Source organism: Argentina silus (genome assembly GCF_951799395.1).
Source record: "Argentina silus genome assembly, chromosome: 8".
Classification (NCBI taxonomy): Eukaryota; Metazoa; Chordata; class Actinopteri; order Argentiniformes; family Argentinidae; genus Argentina; species Argentina silus.
In genome coordinates, this window is record NC_139662.1 from 5,166,740 (window position 1) to 5,184,820 (window position 18,081).

The following is an 18,081-nucleotide window of genomic DNA, read 5'->3' on the forward strand; positions in this document are numbered from 1 at the left end:
GTTAGCGACTCCGAAGAGGAGTCAAGTGAACAGAGAGCAAAAAACAAATCATTTCCGCACCACTGGGACAAAACTCAATTAAATATGCATGCAGAAAAATGGAAATTTTTAGCATCAGAGGCACAGACTGTTGGAAAACTGTGGCAAAATCTCACGGCGGGGTCGTGGACCTGCTTATTGTTATTCTTGTGTAATAAAAATGAAAGAGGGGCCAGATGCAGGGGTCTGGGTGCTGTGGCGTATTTGTCCATCAGTGGCTTTCCGCTCAGCTTCCTTGGGCTGCAGCAGCTCTCTGGGCCATGGGGGAGGGAGAGGGAGAGAGGCGGGAAAGGCTGTCTTCCTGCAAGCTGTAAATTTGCAAAAATAAAAACAAGAGAGTACTGTTTTTGTGTTGAGGTGTATGTCTGCACATTGTTTGTAGGTCCTCACATACACACACACACACACACACACACACACACACACACACACACACACACAGACACACAGACACACACACACCTCCCTTGAGAAAACAGAGACAAAAGGTTCACTCAGCCACACACTGGGAGCTCAGGCCTTGTCAATTAATCTGCAAAAGGTTTATAAAGTTATAACTGGGCTTTTTAAAGAACTGAAAAAAGTGTGGATTGCATATTAAATAATCCTGAGCTGTTCATCGTCTTCCCAGGCTTGTTTTGTTTTAATTAAGTTCAAATATGACAGGTTTTGTCCTTGTGTCACTGAAGATGTTAGATCTTTACCAATGTTTGATTAGGTAAGAAGATAAGCTGTAGTTTAACAGATAATATCTATACCTCTCACACAGGCCCTCCCCAGTCCTGTATCCTCCATAGAAACAGACAGCACCGCAGGGAACACAGCAGGTGCAGAAAAACAGAAGCATTGCATTTTGCAATACATCGTTTTGTGCTATATTTTGGAGGTGGAGACCTGACCCTGCCAGTCAAAGCACTCGTTAACACCCATGTCCTTTCCCCCTAGCAACCTTGATTGCAGTCTGCGCACGTTTGTGTAAATAATGCACTTCCAACAGCATTATTAGGATTTGAAACACCACTTGATTGGGCATGATATCATTCTGGCAAATAAACAGAGGCTCGGCATCAAAAACAAGACATGCTGGGGATTGGAGGGCTCAGACAGACAGTGCTGAGAGTAGATTTGAGCACAAGCTGTGTCACCGACAGTCATCCAGAGTTCTGAGAAGAAACAGGGCCTAAAATAGCTTTGATGCGCATCTTCTGACTGTACATGAAAAAGAACCCACCACCCTAGCACAAATAAGTGGACGCGTTCAAAATAGTTTCTTCACTTTTTCCTCAAGTTTTGGCCTTATACAGTCAACGTACAGTATGACCACTGTTGCAGCCCTGCACAGTTTCCAGTGAAGAAAATATTGTCATTGTTACTATAAACAGTAGGAAAAATAAGTTTCATTTTGGTAGTGCTCAGATTCAAATGTTTTCCAATTCTCAGTGCTTTGTGTTACTGCCTCCACTTTGACAATTAGCACACTTACAGTGCATTCGGAAAGTATTCAGACCCCTTCACTTTTTCCACATTTTGTTATGTTACAGCCTTATTCTAAAAATGGATTCAATTCATTTTTGTCTCTCATCAATCTACACACAATACCCCATAATGACAAAACAGGTTTTTAGAAATGTTTGCTAATTTATTAAAAATAAAAAACTGAAATATCACATTTACATAAGTATTCAGACCCTTTACTCAGTACTTTGTTGAAGAACCTTTGGCAGCGATTACAGCCTCTAGTCTTCTTGGGTATGACGCTACAAGCTTGGCACACCTGTATTTGGGGAGTTTCTCCCATTCTTCTCTGCCGATCCTCTCAAGCTCTGTCAGGTTGGATAGGGAGCGTCGGTGCACAGCTAATTTTCAGGTCTCTCCAGAGATGTTCAATCGTGTTCAAGTCCGGGCTCTGGCTGGGACACTAAAGGACATTCAGAGACTTGTCCTGAAGCCACTCCTGCATTGTCTTGGCTGTGTGCTTAGGGTCGTTGTCCTGTTGGAAGGTGAATCTTCGCCCCAGTCTGAGGTCCTGAGTGCTCTGGAGCAGGTTTTCATCAAGGATCTCTGTGTACTTTGCTCCGTTCATCTTTCCCTCGATCCTGACTAGTCTCCCAGTTCCTGTCGCTGAAAAACATCCATGCCACCACCATGCTTCACCGTCAGGATGGTATTGGCCAGGTGATGAGCAGTGCCTGGTTTCCTCCAGATGTGATGCTTGGCATTCAGGCCAAAGAGTTCAATCTTGGTTTCATCTGAGCAGAGAATCTTGTTTCTCATGGTCTGAGAGTCCTTTAGGTGTCTTTTGCCAAACTCCAAGTGGGCTGTCATGTGCTTTTTACTGAGGAGTGGCTTCCGTCTGGCCACTCTACCATAAAGGCCTGATTGGTGGAGTGCTGCAGAGATGGTTGTCCTTCTGGAAGGTTCTCCCATCTCCACAGAGGAACTCTGGAGCTCTGTCAGAGTGACCATTGGGTTCTTGGGTCACCTCCCTGACGATGGCCCTTCTCCCCCTATTGCTCAGTTTGGCCAGGCGGCCAGCTCTAGGAAGAGTCTTGGTTGTTCCAAAACCTGTTTTGGCTTTGTCATTATGGGGTATTGTGTGTAGATTGATGAGGAACAAAATTAATTGAATCCATTTTAGAATAAGGCTGTAACATAACAAAATGTAGAAAAAGTTAAGGGGTCTGAATACTTTTCCGAATGCACTGTATGCTAAAACAGAGGGGAAAGATGTTGAATTAGTGTGACAGTGTTGTTTTTCTCTCTGATATTCATTAATAAGAGGGATTGCTTACTGGACTCTCGGGGAGGCCAGGAGTTGGTCCCAGAGGGAAAAGTTGTTCTTTCATGTCAGTCCCCACTGATTTTATCTCATTGTACGCTATCATGCACACAAACGACTTGAGGTAAACAGCTAAGTGTTGCCATAGCAATGCCTATTGTAAGCATTGGTGAAAGCTGCTGTGAACACATTATCTGTGCTGATCAACAGCAAGCTAGACAGCTTCCTTACACCCTCCAAACCCTAGACAGTACTATATATTACAGTTTTATCTAACATAAGATGTTCTCATTTATACTTACGCACATCTCTTAAAGACTTATTGTACATATGTTAGTGTGTCCTGCATTTAAGAGATCATATGTAGCAATTAAACGTTTCATATTATTTAGTTATAGGCCTTATATGGTACTCAGTCAGAAGCAGTTTGGCGTGTAGTCAAGCTCCTTATTGTTGTCATAGAAATGTACATAAATAGTCCCTAATGGAAAGAAACAAGTCTGTAGGGGTCATTTCCTACAAGGAGGTGGAGATTGCAATGCAAAGGAAATCGGTAGTTAAAGCATGAAATACTGAGCACAGTAAACAGAAAAATGACCTCCACCGCAACGCCCAAATGACCTCAATCTTCCTTTGGAGGGGTGTTTCTGAAAAAAATACTTGAAATTTATGTCTTCCACTTCCTAATAGTTTTTCCAGCTGATTTTTTTTCAAAATTGCTGTCCTCTAAAAGGTGACCTTTTCACCCCAGCCCGCAATTGTCTAACACCAAATTGTACAGTAATGTGCTTCTGATATATGTCCACTGCAAGACATAATAAGACATAATTCCTGAAGTCATTGTTTCACAGAGGAAGTCCGCAATGTAAATACAGTAACTGAGAAAGCATGTGTGGGTAGCACGAGGTGCATTGTATTCAAGCAAGGTGATCTGTAAACTCACTCAAATTGTATATCCTCTAATGATTCCACAGCTTTGCAAAAGAAAATGAAAACAGGATTTTATGTTGTGCCGGTGATGATTTACATAATACTGGCTGTAGCTCACGCATGATTGTGCTTGAGGTTCACTTTATGACTGAGAGAAAATGAAAGAGCCTACAATATACCCATTGTTATGTGAAGTGAATTGAGTCTTTAACATATAACTTTGTCTCTAGTCTCACAGTAATACAGGACATTTTTCTCAATAAAAGTAGCAGGCCCCTTCCAGTACAATGTATTGTCTTCTCTTGATAACGATAGCCTATTGCTAAACTTTCCACGATTTGATTGAATAAAGAGAATGCAATAGACTGCAGCCTCACTACAGTGATATAAAAACATAAACTAAAAGTAGATGACATTGCGAACGCTGACTCTATATTTATTTTGAGCTTCTGTTTGTCTCAGGAGAACTAAGAAAGACTCTGTATTAACAACTATGCAATGTTGGGCACCAAACTATCCCTGGTGGTCTTATTGTAACAACAGTACAGAATTCTAAATGTGATTAATATGATATACAGCATATCATTCACTAGCCTCTCTGCTTTGCTCATGGTATAAGTTATTTACAACATGATAACAATCTGGACTTCATTTTGAGTCTGGAAAATGTGCTCAAGGTGAACTTTGGTGGCAGTGGTAATCAAAGTCAAAGGTAACAGAGTGCAGTTTCTGCCCTAAAAAGGCAGCTCTGTATATGGAATGCTAGAGGCAGCTGCACTTGCTTTAGCAGAGAGGACATGTTTTAAAGATAGCCCGCTTGGGGAAAATAATGCCACCCATGCCTGCCCTAAAATTCACTCTTGTCATAGCTCCATTGTTCACTGGAGCTTCTTTCAGAGGAATTAAGGTTCAAACTTTTAGTTAATCAAATGTGTTTTCACTCCAACAAGTTGCTAAGTGGCTGTCTTGGTGCAGCTGAAAAAATATTTTTAAAGCAGGTCTTCTAAAACCCTAAAGAGGACACTTTTTCTACCCCTTTGCCTGTCAGACCAGGGTTAAAGCTAAGCAGCCCCCCACTCATTGTCAGTACCACGGCCTCTTTAGGTAAAATACAAGATAACATTTCAGGGGTGTCTCTAAAGTGCTGTCATGTGAAGGATTATGTAGCAGTGTACTAGCTGCTTGTTGTACCGTAGGGGCATGATACTAATCTGGGCTGTGGTTTTCCTACTCAGCTCTCAGTGAGGGTCTTCTTTTCTTTCTTTTTTCTCTCCGTAAGCTTACAGTATGTTAAAACTCTAAACTGACTGTGGAAGGTGTGACTAATAGCGATATGTACAGTACCTCCCTTTGTCCCCTCCTGTCTTGTGTTTGCTGTTGTTGTCAAATGCCAGTGCGTGTGGGTATATTAATAGCAGTAGTCATTGAACAACCAGAAAGTTGAAGAGCCATTGTTAAATTCAAATACTAATGAGTGAATGACACTTGAGAGGGATTGGTTTGGACAGTGTGTTGTTGATGAAGAGGGCTGGCATAGTCCTCACCTGATAAACATGCTCACTGAGAGAAAACTAGAGGTACATTTCTTGGCTATGAAATTTGAATGACACAATGTGTACTTGAACTTATTAAAGATGGAGAATCACATGTAACCATTCTTCTCTTCTTCTATTTCTAAACAGCTGAAAGGACTTTATGCACTGAAACGACCTCAGGAAAATCCAAGATGGCGGCCAAAAGGAAAGGTGGCCTAAAACTCAATGCTATCTGTGCCAAGCTGAGCCGGCAGGTGGTGTATGATGGCAGTTCCCAGAATGCTGACGGAGATCTGAGCGTGGCAGAGAACAGCGAGAGGGGTAGCTCTCACTACGATGAGAGCGGCGAGCGCCTAGAAACCAACTTCCCAGAGGGCCTGAGTCTAGGCCAGAGCCTGGAGGAGGACCACAAGAGACGCCAGGCCATCGAGAAGTGGGTCAATGGGGAGTATGGGGACGAACCCGTCACCCTGGACGGTGGGGAAGAGCCCAAACTGCAGCAGCAAGGACTCAAACCCAACATTGGTGAGGACGACCCCCCAGAGGGCGTGTACATGGTACAGCCCAAGGGCTGCAGTGATGAAGAGGACAATGCTGACGAGCCTGAAGCCATGCTGGGGTCCCAGGACGGCAGTTACCATGACGACAAGGACTCGGAGGACGGGCGTCACAAGGAGGACGTATACATGCCGTCAAGCGAGCCCACAAGTCGCCCAGCACCTTTTGCTGTTCCAGGTACACCACCGTATTTTTTTCTTTTCTTTTCTTTTGTTGACTCAACTTTAGCTTTGCCCTTCAAAACTGTGTATTCCATGAACCACTTGATAGTGTTAAGAAGTAAAGACATAGTAGGCGGGTGACCTAGCCGCATCCACAAAGGCTTAAGTGAACCTGTTGTAGGAAAAAGAGACTCTAAGGTTGCAATATGAATAGCCAGTGACAGTATTACTCCACAAACAGATGCAACTGAAAGTCAATTGGTAAAACAGGAACTTGTGTGTGTGTGTGTGTGTGTGTGTGTGTGTGTGTGTGTGTGTGTGTGTGTGTGTGTGTGTGTTGTGTGTTGTGTGTGTATGTGTGTGTGGGGGGGGAGGGGGTGGGTGGGTGGTCAACTGCAGTATAGCTTCCACTGCGTACAGCAGCTGTAGACCAAGAGTGTTTGGCAGGGCCAGACTAAGCTTCATATTACCCCTAGGATGACATTTTGAGTCTTTGATTTTCCCTAAGCTCACTAAACTTAGCTACTACCAAAACCCCCTATTACATACTGTAGGAGCCTGCCTTGGAGGAGTACAGGTCTCTATCGTTTCTGTGTAATATTAGTTCACAGCTCTTGTATCCGGGAGATTGGTTATCAAATAAAGTCAGAATTAGAATAAGCGTCCATTTGTTGAACAGTGCTGTCTGTGGAATCAAAGCCAAAGGCACATTATTACAGTACCTATTCACCACATAAGGAGTACATTTTATATAATCAGATATAAGCACATACAGTGTAATGGATTTATATGATTATGTATATTTATAATAGATAAATTAGATAGATTTTGTGTGTAATAAATGGCTAATAGCAACAACATATTAAATGACATGACGTTCCTCTTGTATCGTCCTGAGACAATCCCATAGATAAGGCGGTGTTCACTTTAAACAGTGGCTCTTGCAACAGCCAAGTGTTAACTACACAAACAATCTCCAGAAAAAACTTGTTGAACTTGGAGACCAGGAAGAGACCTCTGGAATATGAAAGTAGAAATATATACAGTAGAATTCAAAACACAGCAGTGAAAAAAAAAGAAGAAGAAACTGAAAAAAAAGCAGGCTCGATAATAGGAAGAGATAAGACATGTTTCTCAGACAACAAACAATGACAAAACATTATGCATTCGGAGCCCAGTTGTTGTGGTACAAAAAAGGTTTTGCTTTACGTCTGTTTTCTGCTTGCTCACCCCGCTTTTTGCAGACGTTTTTCGCCCTTTCATCTCGTGTTCGGTGTCTACCTCAGAGTCATGTAGAGAGCTGCATGTTTTTTTTTTTTTCGTCTTTCCTTTTTTGTTTACACCCGGCGAAGCTGCAGTAGCTGTGGCCTCTCTCACAGAAGTGGGGGCCAAGGTGCTTCTCAGAAAATCGTTATTTTTTCCGGCAAATGTGAGGGCTTTGTGGTTTTAACTAGTAATTGTGTGTTTATTTAATGGCTGTAAAAAAAGGCCTGTCTGTAAATATATATTGTGTTGTGAAACAGGCTTGCACCTTTCTCTCCACTGGCTCCCTGCTACTTTACATCTCACAACAAAGACAGACTGTTTGAAGACTGTGAAGAGAGCATACTGCATTAGTCGCAACTCTTGTCTTTGGATATTTTTTTTTTGCTCTTTGTTGATTGTAACTAGGGCATCTATATTGCCATGTTTCTGCGTGGCTCACAATTAAAACATTTTTTCTCTCTCTCTCTCGCCGCTGTCTTTCAAAGGCTGATGCGGAGCGCGCATAATTATGCATATAAACATAGTGGCTTAATTATCTCTCACAACATCAGTGACAATGTAATTAACAAACATTGCAAGATCAATGAGAGAAACTGCGACCTTCAAAACATTTAACTCCTCACGTCGAGGCACCGTGCGGATTTCCTATCAGTGTAAACCCCAGAATACTTTTCCTAGATAATTTAGACGTTGCATTATTAGGGCCCCTCATAAGCTCTGCAGTAGAAAACCATGGAATAAGAACTATGAAAGCAATGACGAAGATGCACACGCGATCAAGTGCAACTGACCATGACTCCCGATTGCAATTCTGCCTAAGGTTATGGATCATTTTCTATTCACTGTTTATAAATGAACTTGTAAAAGTGTGAAAAAGTTAGACTTTCCATGCTGTTTTGTTTCTCAGTCATTCCAGATATGTTCACACTGAAACTGAATGCTCAATTCAATCCAACATGCAATGCAGAACAATACCACTGTCCCTACCCTACACCAATGTTATGCTCATTTAAATCGAAATGATTTTCATTTTGTTTTGAACCAATAAACAAATACATTTATGCAGCTCCAGAACAATGACATTTTTCATCATTGGAGGTTTGATTGAACAAACCTAACTTGAGCCAGGGGTCATAACCAAAGCCATCTCATCATCCTCATTCTATTTTATGACTAATGGCATCATCTTAAGCACACAGAATTCAGTTTGGGTTATACAAAAGGAAACGGTGCACTGTATGATTAGCATTTGAATGTGCGCTCTAAAAGCGTGGCCTTTTACAGTGTATTTAAACTTGGGCCATATATAGACTCTAGCATGCACCCTTATCACCCACGACACCTCTGCCTGACTGTCTTTGAGCACAGAAGCCCTTGCCTGCTGATGTCCATGTTTGGTCAGCAAAAAGGAGATATAATGCCCATTTGTTATCACGTCAGGGAGGGATAAATGTGGCCTAATTGCCTTAAACATAGACATGGCCTGGGTCTGTTGCTTGTTGGAATTTGCCAGCATGAAGTGGCGAGATTAGGGCCCACTTCTTCTTATAATCTCCAGTGACACCAGAGAGCAAGAGAGAGGAGGAATGAGAGGAAGAGAGAGAGAAAAAAGAGTGAGAGCACAGTAGCAGCATGGCCAATCTCACCTTAACCCGTAAACCATGGTTCCCTCACCGCGTTCACATGACATCATTAAGAGGCCGCCAGATAAGGCTGGAGAAGAAAACTCATTTACATGGTGTTTTAGAAAGGTTATCTCCTGTCGGTTCCAGGCATAATCCTTTCAGTTCAAGTCCAATCATTCGCCTGCCATTGATAGCATGTCACATGGTTAGAGAGCTGAATAATGTGAGTCTGCTAATTTTTGGAATAACAATGATGATAATACACTAAGATAATTTTTTTATGATGATAATGAATACTAATACTACTACTGTACTATTACTGCCACTACTACCTCTACTATCATACTGCTGCCTCCACTTCTACTGTACTAGCCAACTACTGCTATAGTACTACTACTACTGCTACTACTACTAATAATAATATAAAATAACAATGATTAGAATAATTATAAATGAATAGATAGTGATAAAAACTGAGATATTGATAACCCCAATAGTAGTCTAATAGTGAGGAGAGTTTTCAGATTGAGTTCCTCAAAGTTAGAAAAACCTTCACAAATATTTCCTGGCACAGTACCAATGGACAAAAAGTGAGGTCAAAGTCGCGAACTTTCACTTTTTACTCATTTTGGTGTGTTTCTTTATTAGCAGGTACTGTATGGTATATTTATAGTCATGTGTTGTATTACTTTGATACACAATCGAAAGAAAAATAGGAACATATCAAAAGTAAACATGCTACATACAGTAGTAAGCCGTTTCACAAATGCTTATGTAAAGTCTAATTCACTCAGCGCACTAAAAGCATGTAAAACATGGATTGATCTGATGATCCATGGTAAACAGGCAGGTATTTCCTCTCAAATACCTGATCCATTTCTCTTACATTTTTCATGCTCTTTCGATCCGCCAGATCCCCTTTCATACTGATGTGCCATGGAGAGGAGTAACCCCAACGCTGCGATGGAAATTTGGGGATTATTTTACACGCCGTGAAGGAGATGTGAAAAGCAGGAGGGGGGGGCGGGGAGCGACCGATTTAGCAATAACATAGAAATCCGAGACAAGAGCTGAAATATTTGCGTATTAATTACGAGGATGGTGGCTAGTATTACCTCTGGCCGGCTCGTGTGTGCGTTAGCAAAGAAAAAAGCAATCAAATAAATGAAGAAAAGGTCTGGAGCCTGGTCCTGGGCCCATGCCAAGGGAGAGCCAAGAAGGCCAAGAGTTTTACATGACACCGAAGTGAAGTTGTCATCTGGACTGTAGTGTCTGCACTCACATATCTTGACTGACACCCAAACTGACACAAGGCGAGATTTTTGGAATAGATCTTGATCAGTAAACACTACTGTTAAAGAAAAAGCTGTGTGTCCAAGGGTTTCTCTATCTCTCTCTCTCTCTCTCCCTCTCTCTTCCTCTCGGTTCTATCAGTGGTGTGTCTGAATAACGGCTAGTTATGCAGGGCTCCATCTCCCCCCTGCTTTCAGGCAAAATCATTTTTCCTTTTCCATACTCTCTGACCTCTTGTGCTAACCTGGATGAAAGTTAATGGGCCAGAATTAATCTCCACATAATGCAATTAAACCATACATTTACTACATTTTTCCATGTCCTTGGGGAGGTTGTCTAATTTAATGGACTCTTGAAATTAAAAAAAGCAACGTTTCACTTCACAAATATGTAAAAGCACACACGGCACAGTTTGTGCCCTCAGTAGATGAGGAATTGATGGAGTGGTGGAGTTGTTGTGAAGAACAGAGAAGGGAAAACATATTTTGAGATTATCTTATTATCTTATTATCACAATCTCTCAGGCCTATTTGCAAGGTAATTTATGAACCACTTACAGATTCAAAATTCGAATGTATTTTGGGAATCCTATTTCTTGACACAGAATATACAGTATGTCATACAATGTGAACAGCAAGGTAGATAAGACAATTGCTTGTAGTATTGATTGCTTCATTCTCTTTTTGTAATGTATCATCATTTATGTAGTTAGGCCAGCAGGGAAATACTGCAGGAAGTTGTTTTGTCTCATTTCGAACACATTGGGCTTCAAACAAGTAACATAAAACACCCGTTTCCAGTTACCACTGCGATTCTTCCCCTTTCTTGTTTTTATGATTGTTGGTTGGAAGAACCCACCTATTTCAGGTTTCCTTTTTCTTAATTTTATTGTCATTTTTAGAACTCAGCTAGACGTCAACAGTCAATAGCTTTCACAGCACACAGTATTACATACATCTTACATTAGAGCTCTGTGGTTTCTTCTCTTCCCTTCTCTGTGCAGGAGAGGCCTCTGTTCTGCGAGACTATGCAGCAAACACCATGAACGAGTTCCTGGGCATGTTCGGCTATGATGACCAGCAGGTGAGGGACGAGCTGGCCAAGAAGATCAGCTTCGAAAAGCTCAAAGCCGCTACCTCAGACCCTTCCTCGGCCCTGAGCAGTGAGGAGGCCACGCGGCGCGCCCGCTTCTCCAAGTATGAAGAGTACATCCGCAAGTTGAAGGCCGGCGAGACCCTGCCCTGGCCAATGAACATTGCCCCCACCGGGCCTAAACCAGAGGACCTCAAACTGGCCCAGGAGAAGAGCACTCAGCTACTCCAGGCCTCTGGGTGCCTCCCCAGGCCAGAGGGCCAGATCTACCCCTCCAGCCTAGACCAAAAGCAGCAAGGGCCATTGGGTGCCCACCAACATCCACCCAGCCCCAGCTCATCGCACATCCAGAACTTGGCCTCTCGAGCCTCCAAATACGACTTCTTCATCCAGAAGCTGAAGATGGGCGAGAGCCTGCGGCAGCAGAATGGCAACGCCTACAAGCGGCCCTCCAAGTACGACCTGGAGAACGTCAAGTTCTTGCATCTCTTTAAGCCCGGGGAGGGCAACCCCGACATGGGGGGCGCCATCGCCTTCAAGACGGGCAAGGTGGGCCGCCCGTCCAAGTATGACGTCAGGAACATCCAGAAGCTGATGCCGGGCAAGGCCGAGCCCTCACTGATGCCCAGCATCCTCTCTGGATCTCCAGGAAACCCGAACACTCCCGGAGCCCCCAGCTCTGCATCTGCCGGGGCAACAGGACCTCCAGGCCTCACCATGGACCAGGCAGGACACATGGGCTTCAACACCTCCGACTACATGAAGGCCAGCTTCTCCAAGACTGACTCCATCACTACAGGCACTGTGTCCTCTGTCAAGTAAGAATCTCCTTACATCCCTGTTTCCTTTTACTGCAATAGATTATGACATACTGCTGCTGATTCCCAATGAGAGCTATTTAGGTAGATTTACAGTATACATTTTCTTGATAGAACCTTGTTGTCTCAGAAATCATCACACACTGTTTGATTGCCCTTTTACCAAAATAGCACATTGAAACTAATGCTCTCTCACCAAATATGGGCATTGCACCAAGTGTTGCTTACAGACAATGCATAGGCTACCTCCCAATCACTGAATTATGTATTTGACTAGCCCATTAATCTAATCCCCCAGCTTACATTTAGCTGGTGTTTTGAGGAGATTCCAGGTTTGAATGTCTTCTAATTCTCCTAGATCGTCTCTCAGTGGGACACCTTGGAGCTAATGTGCGTCTCACATACACTTAACTGCCACTGTGAGTCAGTTAGCCTAACGCAAAGGTAATTGCTACCTTACAACAGCCGATGCGAATGTAGTGTGAAATAGTGCATGGCGCCCAATAGATCCACGACATGATGAGTTGCGAAGGCCCATGAAGTGTTTACTCGCTGGAGCGCTCCACGGAGACTGATTTAGCACAGTCATCGCAAAGTGACTGACTTCCTCCTTTCGACGAGGGTGTAACAACTCTCCCTTTAATTACTTTGGAGCCGTGACTAACCTCCTGGAGAGTCACAGGGGCAGGCAGAACACCGCCTGCCGAGCGCACTTTGAAGCAAGCAAATAAGGGGTTTGGGGAGCTAGCCTAGCACGCTAGTGGCAGGAATGGCTCCCAAAGCCTGTTTGATTGGTTTTGACCTTGTCTCTTGTTAGTCAAGGCCTATCAAAGTCCCCATTCGAGACCCTAAGGCAGTTCTTCTCCAGGCTTGGCCCTCTTGGCCTTCCTGGATTTTTGCTTTACCGTAGCCTCATGCTAGGCTAACTGTCACAGCATGCTACACATGGAGGGGAGACATGCTGAGTGTCTGGCGGTGCAGCCTCCCTTCCGGGCCAGATTAACCCCAGGTTATCCCCTGTGTTGAGCAACTCACGTGGAGCTAAATGCCAGCACTGAGGGAAGGTGGGGAAGGGGGGCTGCACCATACAGAGAACGCTATACTATTATTACCTGTATTATCTCAACCTTAACCAACTATAGATCTACAGAACTAGTTTGAGCCCACAGTAGTCTAGTCCTTTTGTTTGAAATCAGTCTACTGATGGTAGAAGACCTGACAACAGCCTCTTGAGGCAGGGTCCATAGGGATCATGAGAAAAGTCTTTTTCACCGCTTTTCCCTATCCCCATTATCTGGTTTTGCATATGAGCACTCTCCAAAATACCCCATCAATGATTAATGTCCTTCCCCTGCCTTTTGCCTTTCATTGTTGGTAAGCCATGCATCAAAGTGTATCCCTACCTCCCTGATTCATATCCTACATGAAAACCCTGTTAGCCGCAGAAAATGTATATTGATAGCCCAAAGTTTGAAGCGGCTTGTAAGTAAATATTGTGTCAGTTTGTTTTTATTAACAACTGGCTGCTACTCCTCCATTAATCCTGTATCTTTTGTGTTGGCGCATTAGGAATGGTCTACCGCCGGAGAAACCTGTCACTGAGGACGTCAACCTGTACCAGAAATATATTGCCAGGTATGCAAATCCTCCTTCGCCGCTGAAAAAAAATACTGTCTCGAACACTGAGACAAACCTGTTTATTAATTGATGATGTATTTTGCACACTGAGGGAACTGGGTGGTAGATGGGTAGAAGGAAGTTTTATGGTGAGTGAATTAGAGTGTGAACAAATGTAAGGGCTGACAGTTCAGTTCAGAAAACCAAGAAGAAGGACGAAGAATCCAAGAGTGATAGAGGTGAGCGTAATTGTTGGTGGCAAGGTGTGTACTGAGAACATGTTGGAAGTCACTGCTTAAGCCTGAAAACTCAAAGTTAGAACACCACTTCTCTTCATGACTGAGTTTTCAGTGAGTGTATTAGGATACCATACAATGCTCTGTGTTCTGAGCAATTTAGAGTGAGGCTGATGGTTTCAGTCTAGGATCTATGGTCTTGGATTTCCCTGGTAATCACTCAAAGCAAGGGGAGCTGAATGATCTAAAAGACAACCAAGCACACAGAGACAAAAACACTGTTGGGAGGGGGTACCACGTTTCAATAGACACAATATCCCCATTCTGGATTTATTTTGAACTTGCACTAGAAAGGTGATTACCACTTGTTTATTTACCCGATTTAAAAAGAAAAGAAAAACAGCATTTGAAAAGGCAAAGTGGCTTTGGCGTTAATGATTACTTCTCCAAGCCGTAACATGAAGGGCACAAATCAAAGCCTTGGCACTGACAGACACACAAATTTTCTCGTGCACACACACAAAAAAACCTTCCTTGGACTGATTACATTTTGCAAGAAGATTTAATTAAGGAATTTTTAATGAGGCTTCTGCTGGCACTGCCAAGAACTGTTTTGATATTTGCGCTGCATAATGCATAAAATTTGTCTAAACATGTCGGCAGTTGATGCACGGGGAGGCTGCAGATAAGCCCAGATACAGTTTCAATTTCCGTGTTGGGGAGAGAGAAAAAAAACAGAAAGGGAAGAAGAGGAGGAGGGAGGTAAAAAAAAGAGAAAAGGAGGATTCATAAAAAGGGCAAATGTAGACTGGTATATCTGGGGTGCTGGGGGGTTGGGGGGTAGCAGGGGGAAGTTCATCTCTGGAGCTATGGCTAATGAGCGCACACTTATGCTAAAAAACAGCTTTGTAAACGTGTCGACTCCCACCACCCCCCCCCACCCCCCACTCCCCTACTGCAAAAAGGGAAAAAGTTATTTATCTCTGCGCTGCGCACCAGTTTGATGTTTTAAAGAGCTTCCCTGGTAGTGTTTAGTCGCAGTTTTCCCTCTTTAAATGCTTTCATGCACCCACTATTGCTTCGGCACTTTGATCTGCGTGTCTCTATTGTAACGGGAGATGCGCCGCAATCTCTGTATCGTGGCAATATTAATATTTAATCTGCTGCTGAATAGCAGCGGCCCATTAGGCCCCCTGACGCGGCAAGTGGGAATTGTCCAGAGGCAAAGTGATACAGCTGGGCAATGAGCAGAGGGGTGGGCCGCACTCCCAAGGGGGCTGCGTGTGTGTGTGTGTGTGTGTGTGTGTGTGTGTGTGTGTGTGTCTGTCTGTCTGTCTGTCTGTCTGTCTGTCTGTGTGTATGTGTGTGTGTGTGTGTGTGTGTGTGTGTGTGTGTGTGTGTGTGTGAGTGTGAGTGTGAGTGTGAGAGTGTGTGTACTCGCGTTTGTGTGCATGTGTGTGGCAGAGGTGTGTGTGGCAGAGTGGAGTGGGGCCGAGGAAAGCATCGATGGTGGGAGGGCTGGTTGGAGTGTGTGTGTGTGTGTGTGTGTGTGTGTGTGTGTGTGTGTTTGTATGTGTGAGTTTGTGTGTGTGTGTGTGCGCGTGCGTGCGTGTGTGCGTGTAATGTACTGTACTGTTAGCTCCGTTTCTGTTTTTTTTTTTCTAAAGAAGCCGTCAAACCTTCCCGAAGCCCCCACCACCACCACCACCACCACCACCATACCCCGAGCCCCCCACCACACCACCAACTTTTAAAAGGTAGTGGATTTGCCGTTCAATTAGCTTAATGAACTCCGCAAAGTGATCTGTAAATGCAGCTCTGGGATAATCCTACAGGCTACAAAAAAAGAAAGAGAGAGAAGGGGGGAAAAAAATGTATTACTTAGCTCCTTTTTCACTCCTCTGCGCTTCAGCAGATGGGACTCTTGGCAGCGGCAGTGCAAATGTTTATTTGTGTGTTTTGAGTCGTAATTGGAGGTTTTTAACAGTCATCATCGTCAGGCTTATAATCACGCCCGTAAACACGTAGGAAACGGGGCCCTCTTTTAACTGCCGCCAATCTGGAGGAGTCTTGCCGATTCAGACTTGGGAGTAGTGAAGGGGAGGGCGGGATGAAGAAGCAGCGTAGAGATCCACTCCAACCTCTCAGTAGACCTAACCTTTCTTTGATTAAAGCAGTGCGGTTAACCTGGGAGAACTCGGCATTGATTTGGCGAGGTTTGAAAGTGTGGGCAAATGAAGGAACCGTGTTTGAGGGGGGGTTACAGTTTAATAAGTGTCTCTACCGGCTGCTTTGGAAATAAATTGAGCTAATTTGGTTGAAATTGGTGTGACAGACGGGTAAATTGTGGCTGTGTGGAAAGCAGGCGTTTTGTGTGAGCTCTGTTATTTCGAGGCATGATATGAATAGGACGTATTGCTCATTGAAGCCTTTGAATTCACTTTTGCTCATGTCTGGGACCTAGAATTCTCTTGAATTTTAGAGAAGGGCATTTGGACATTGTAAGGTTTCAAAATTGGGACGATGAATTCTTTCGTGAAGGTCATGTTGTTTTTTGCTCTTTTACCCACTCATCCTTTGAACATACATGTCACTATGTTGATGTACTGTATGAGTGTACTGTATGAGTCTACAGTATATCCAGTCACAGTTTCACAGCAGATAGCTCTCAGGTTTATACCACAGAAACATTGTTTTACAGCCCTTTTTCAACCTTTTTCCATTGGAGATCACATTGTTTTTACTCAATGAATGTTGCCAGTGTGAAGAGCTCTGGAGTGGTCCTTGCTTTGACAGTATAGCTAGATCAGTCATGACAAATTACCCAGTGTACGGTCCACATGGCCCCTGCTGTAACTGTGCATCGTCTCTTCTTCTTGTCCCTTGATTGCAGGTTCTCCGGGAGCCAGCACTGCGGACACGTGCACTGTGCCTACCAGTACAGAGAACATTACCACTGCATGGATCCAGAGTGCAACTACCAGGTGAGTGTTTCAGGAACTGAACACCACATCTTAGCGGTTTGCACTTTAGCCAAATACGTGACATGTACGCCCTGCCTTGTTTTCCACCATCTCCCACAAACTGCAGGCGCTCCAACTCTCTCTAGGCCTTGCCTCTTGTCACAATGACAAACGAGATAACGCCGGTGGGGTAATGTTGTAGTCTTAACAGCCACGATTCAGCGCCTCTAAATGTATGTCCCCCTTACTGTTACATTTCAACGTGTGAAAATCATACAGACGAAGTTGCTGAACACCTACAGTAGGTGATACAAAAATGTCTTCCATAACTCAGTGTCCTATTCATGGATATGGGAGGTGTTCAAGCAGAGTTTTAAGTCCCTGCTGTTTCTTTCTGAACTCTTGATGGGAAAAGGGGCAGGATACATAGACATGAATAATATGTCATCACTTCATATCTGGTCACACCCAACAAAGGCTTGTGGAGATGAATATTTTGTTGACGTGTGTCTGCTGAACAGGTTATGACGCTTGGCACTCATCCAATTTAGAGCAAAGGCCTTTTCTTTCGTAAGCTGATTCTGTGCACGGTTGGTCTTTGACAATTGGCCTTTTATTTTGGGTTAATTGTAAATATGCTTGAAATATGGTTCTTTTTCTTCTTTTTTTTTCTCCTGGAGACATCTGCCACCGCTCTGGGCCTGCTTTTAATCCCCTTTCACGTTATTAATCTTGTCCCGTTCCCAAGAGTTGTCATGTACGGCACAGGAAGAAAAGCGTTAAGCAGCTCAGAACTACAGGCTATGTGTTTGCCACAGCATATGGCCTAAAAGAGACAGGCAAACACACGCAGATTTGTTGAAGATGTCAAAAATCGTCACACAACTCAAGCTGTATGTTTTTCCCCCTCCTTTTACTCACATTATTTTTTTTATAAAAACATCTCCAGTTCTAATCTTCCTCATCTGCCTCTGATCAAGAGATTACATCTTGATAAACAAGACATTGTACGTGTTGAAATGTTGAGGAATCTAGCAAATGTGTTGAGTGTAATTCTCGCGTTACTCAGTCAGTTAGTCAGACAAGATGGATACTTGGATGGATGAATATAATGGGGAAAATGCTTTGAAATGACTTCAAGTCATCATTTAGAATGTTAGTTCTGGTTA

General features: G+C 43.5%; 1 protein-coding gene across 3 annotated transcripts in view; it reads left to right on the plus strand.

Moving 5' to 3' along the window:
- The window catches only part of casz1 (castor zinc finger 1), a 176,297-nt gene that overhangs the window by 134,588 nt on the left and 23,628 nt on the right, over positions 1 to 18,081 (plus strand). For 2 of the 3 annotated variants that reach the window (XM_083674547.1, XM_083674545.1), the window contains 5 exons: positions 5,431 to 6,018; positions 11,190 to 12,096; positions 13,666 to 13,731; positions 15,617 to 15,706; positions 16,843 to 16,933. In XM_083674547.1, coding sequence (XP_083530673.1) covers positions 5,475 to 6,018; positions 11,190 to 12,096; positions 13,666 to 13,731; positions 15,617 to 15,706; positions 16,843 to 16,933 — 1,698 coding nt within the window. In that variant the 5' untranslated portion in view covers positions 5,431 to 5,474. The remainder of the gene's footprint in view (positions 1 to 5,430; positions 6,019 to 11,189; positions 12,097 to 13,665; positions 13,732 to 15,616; positions 15,707 to 16,842; positions 16,934 to 18,081) is intronic. The other variant, XM_083674546.1, reaches the window with a different exon arrangement.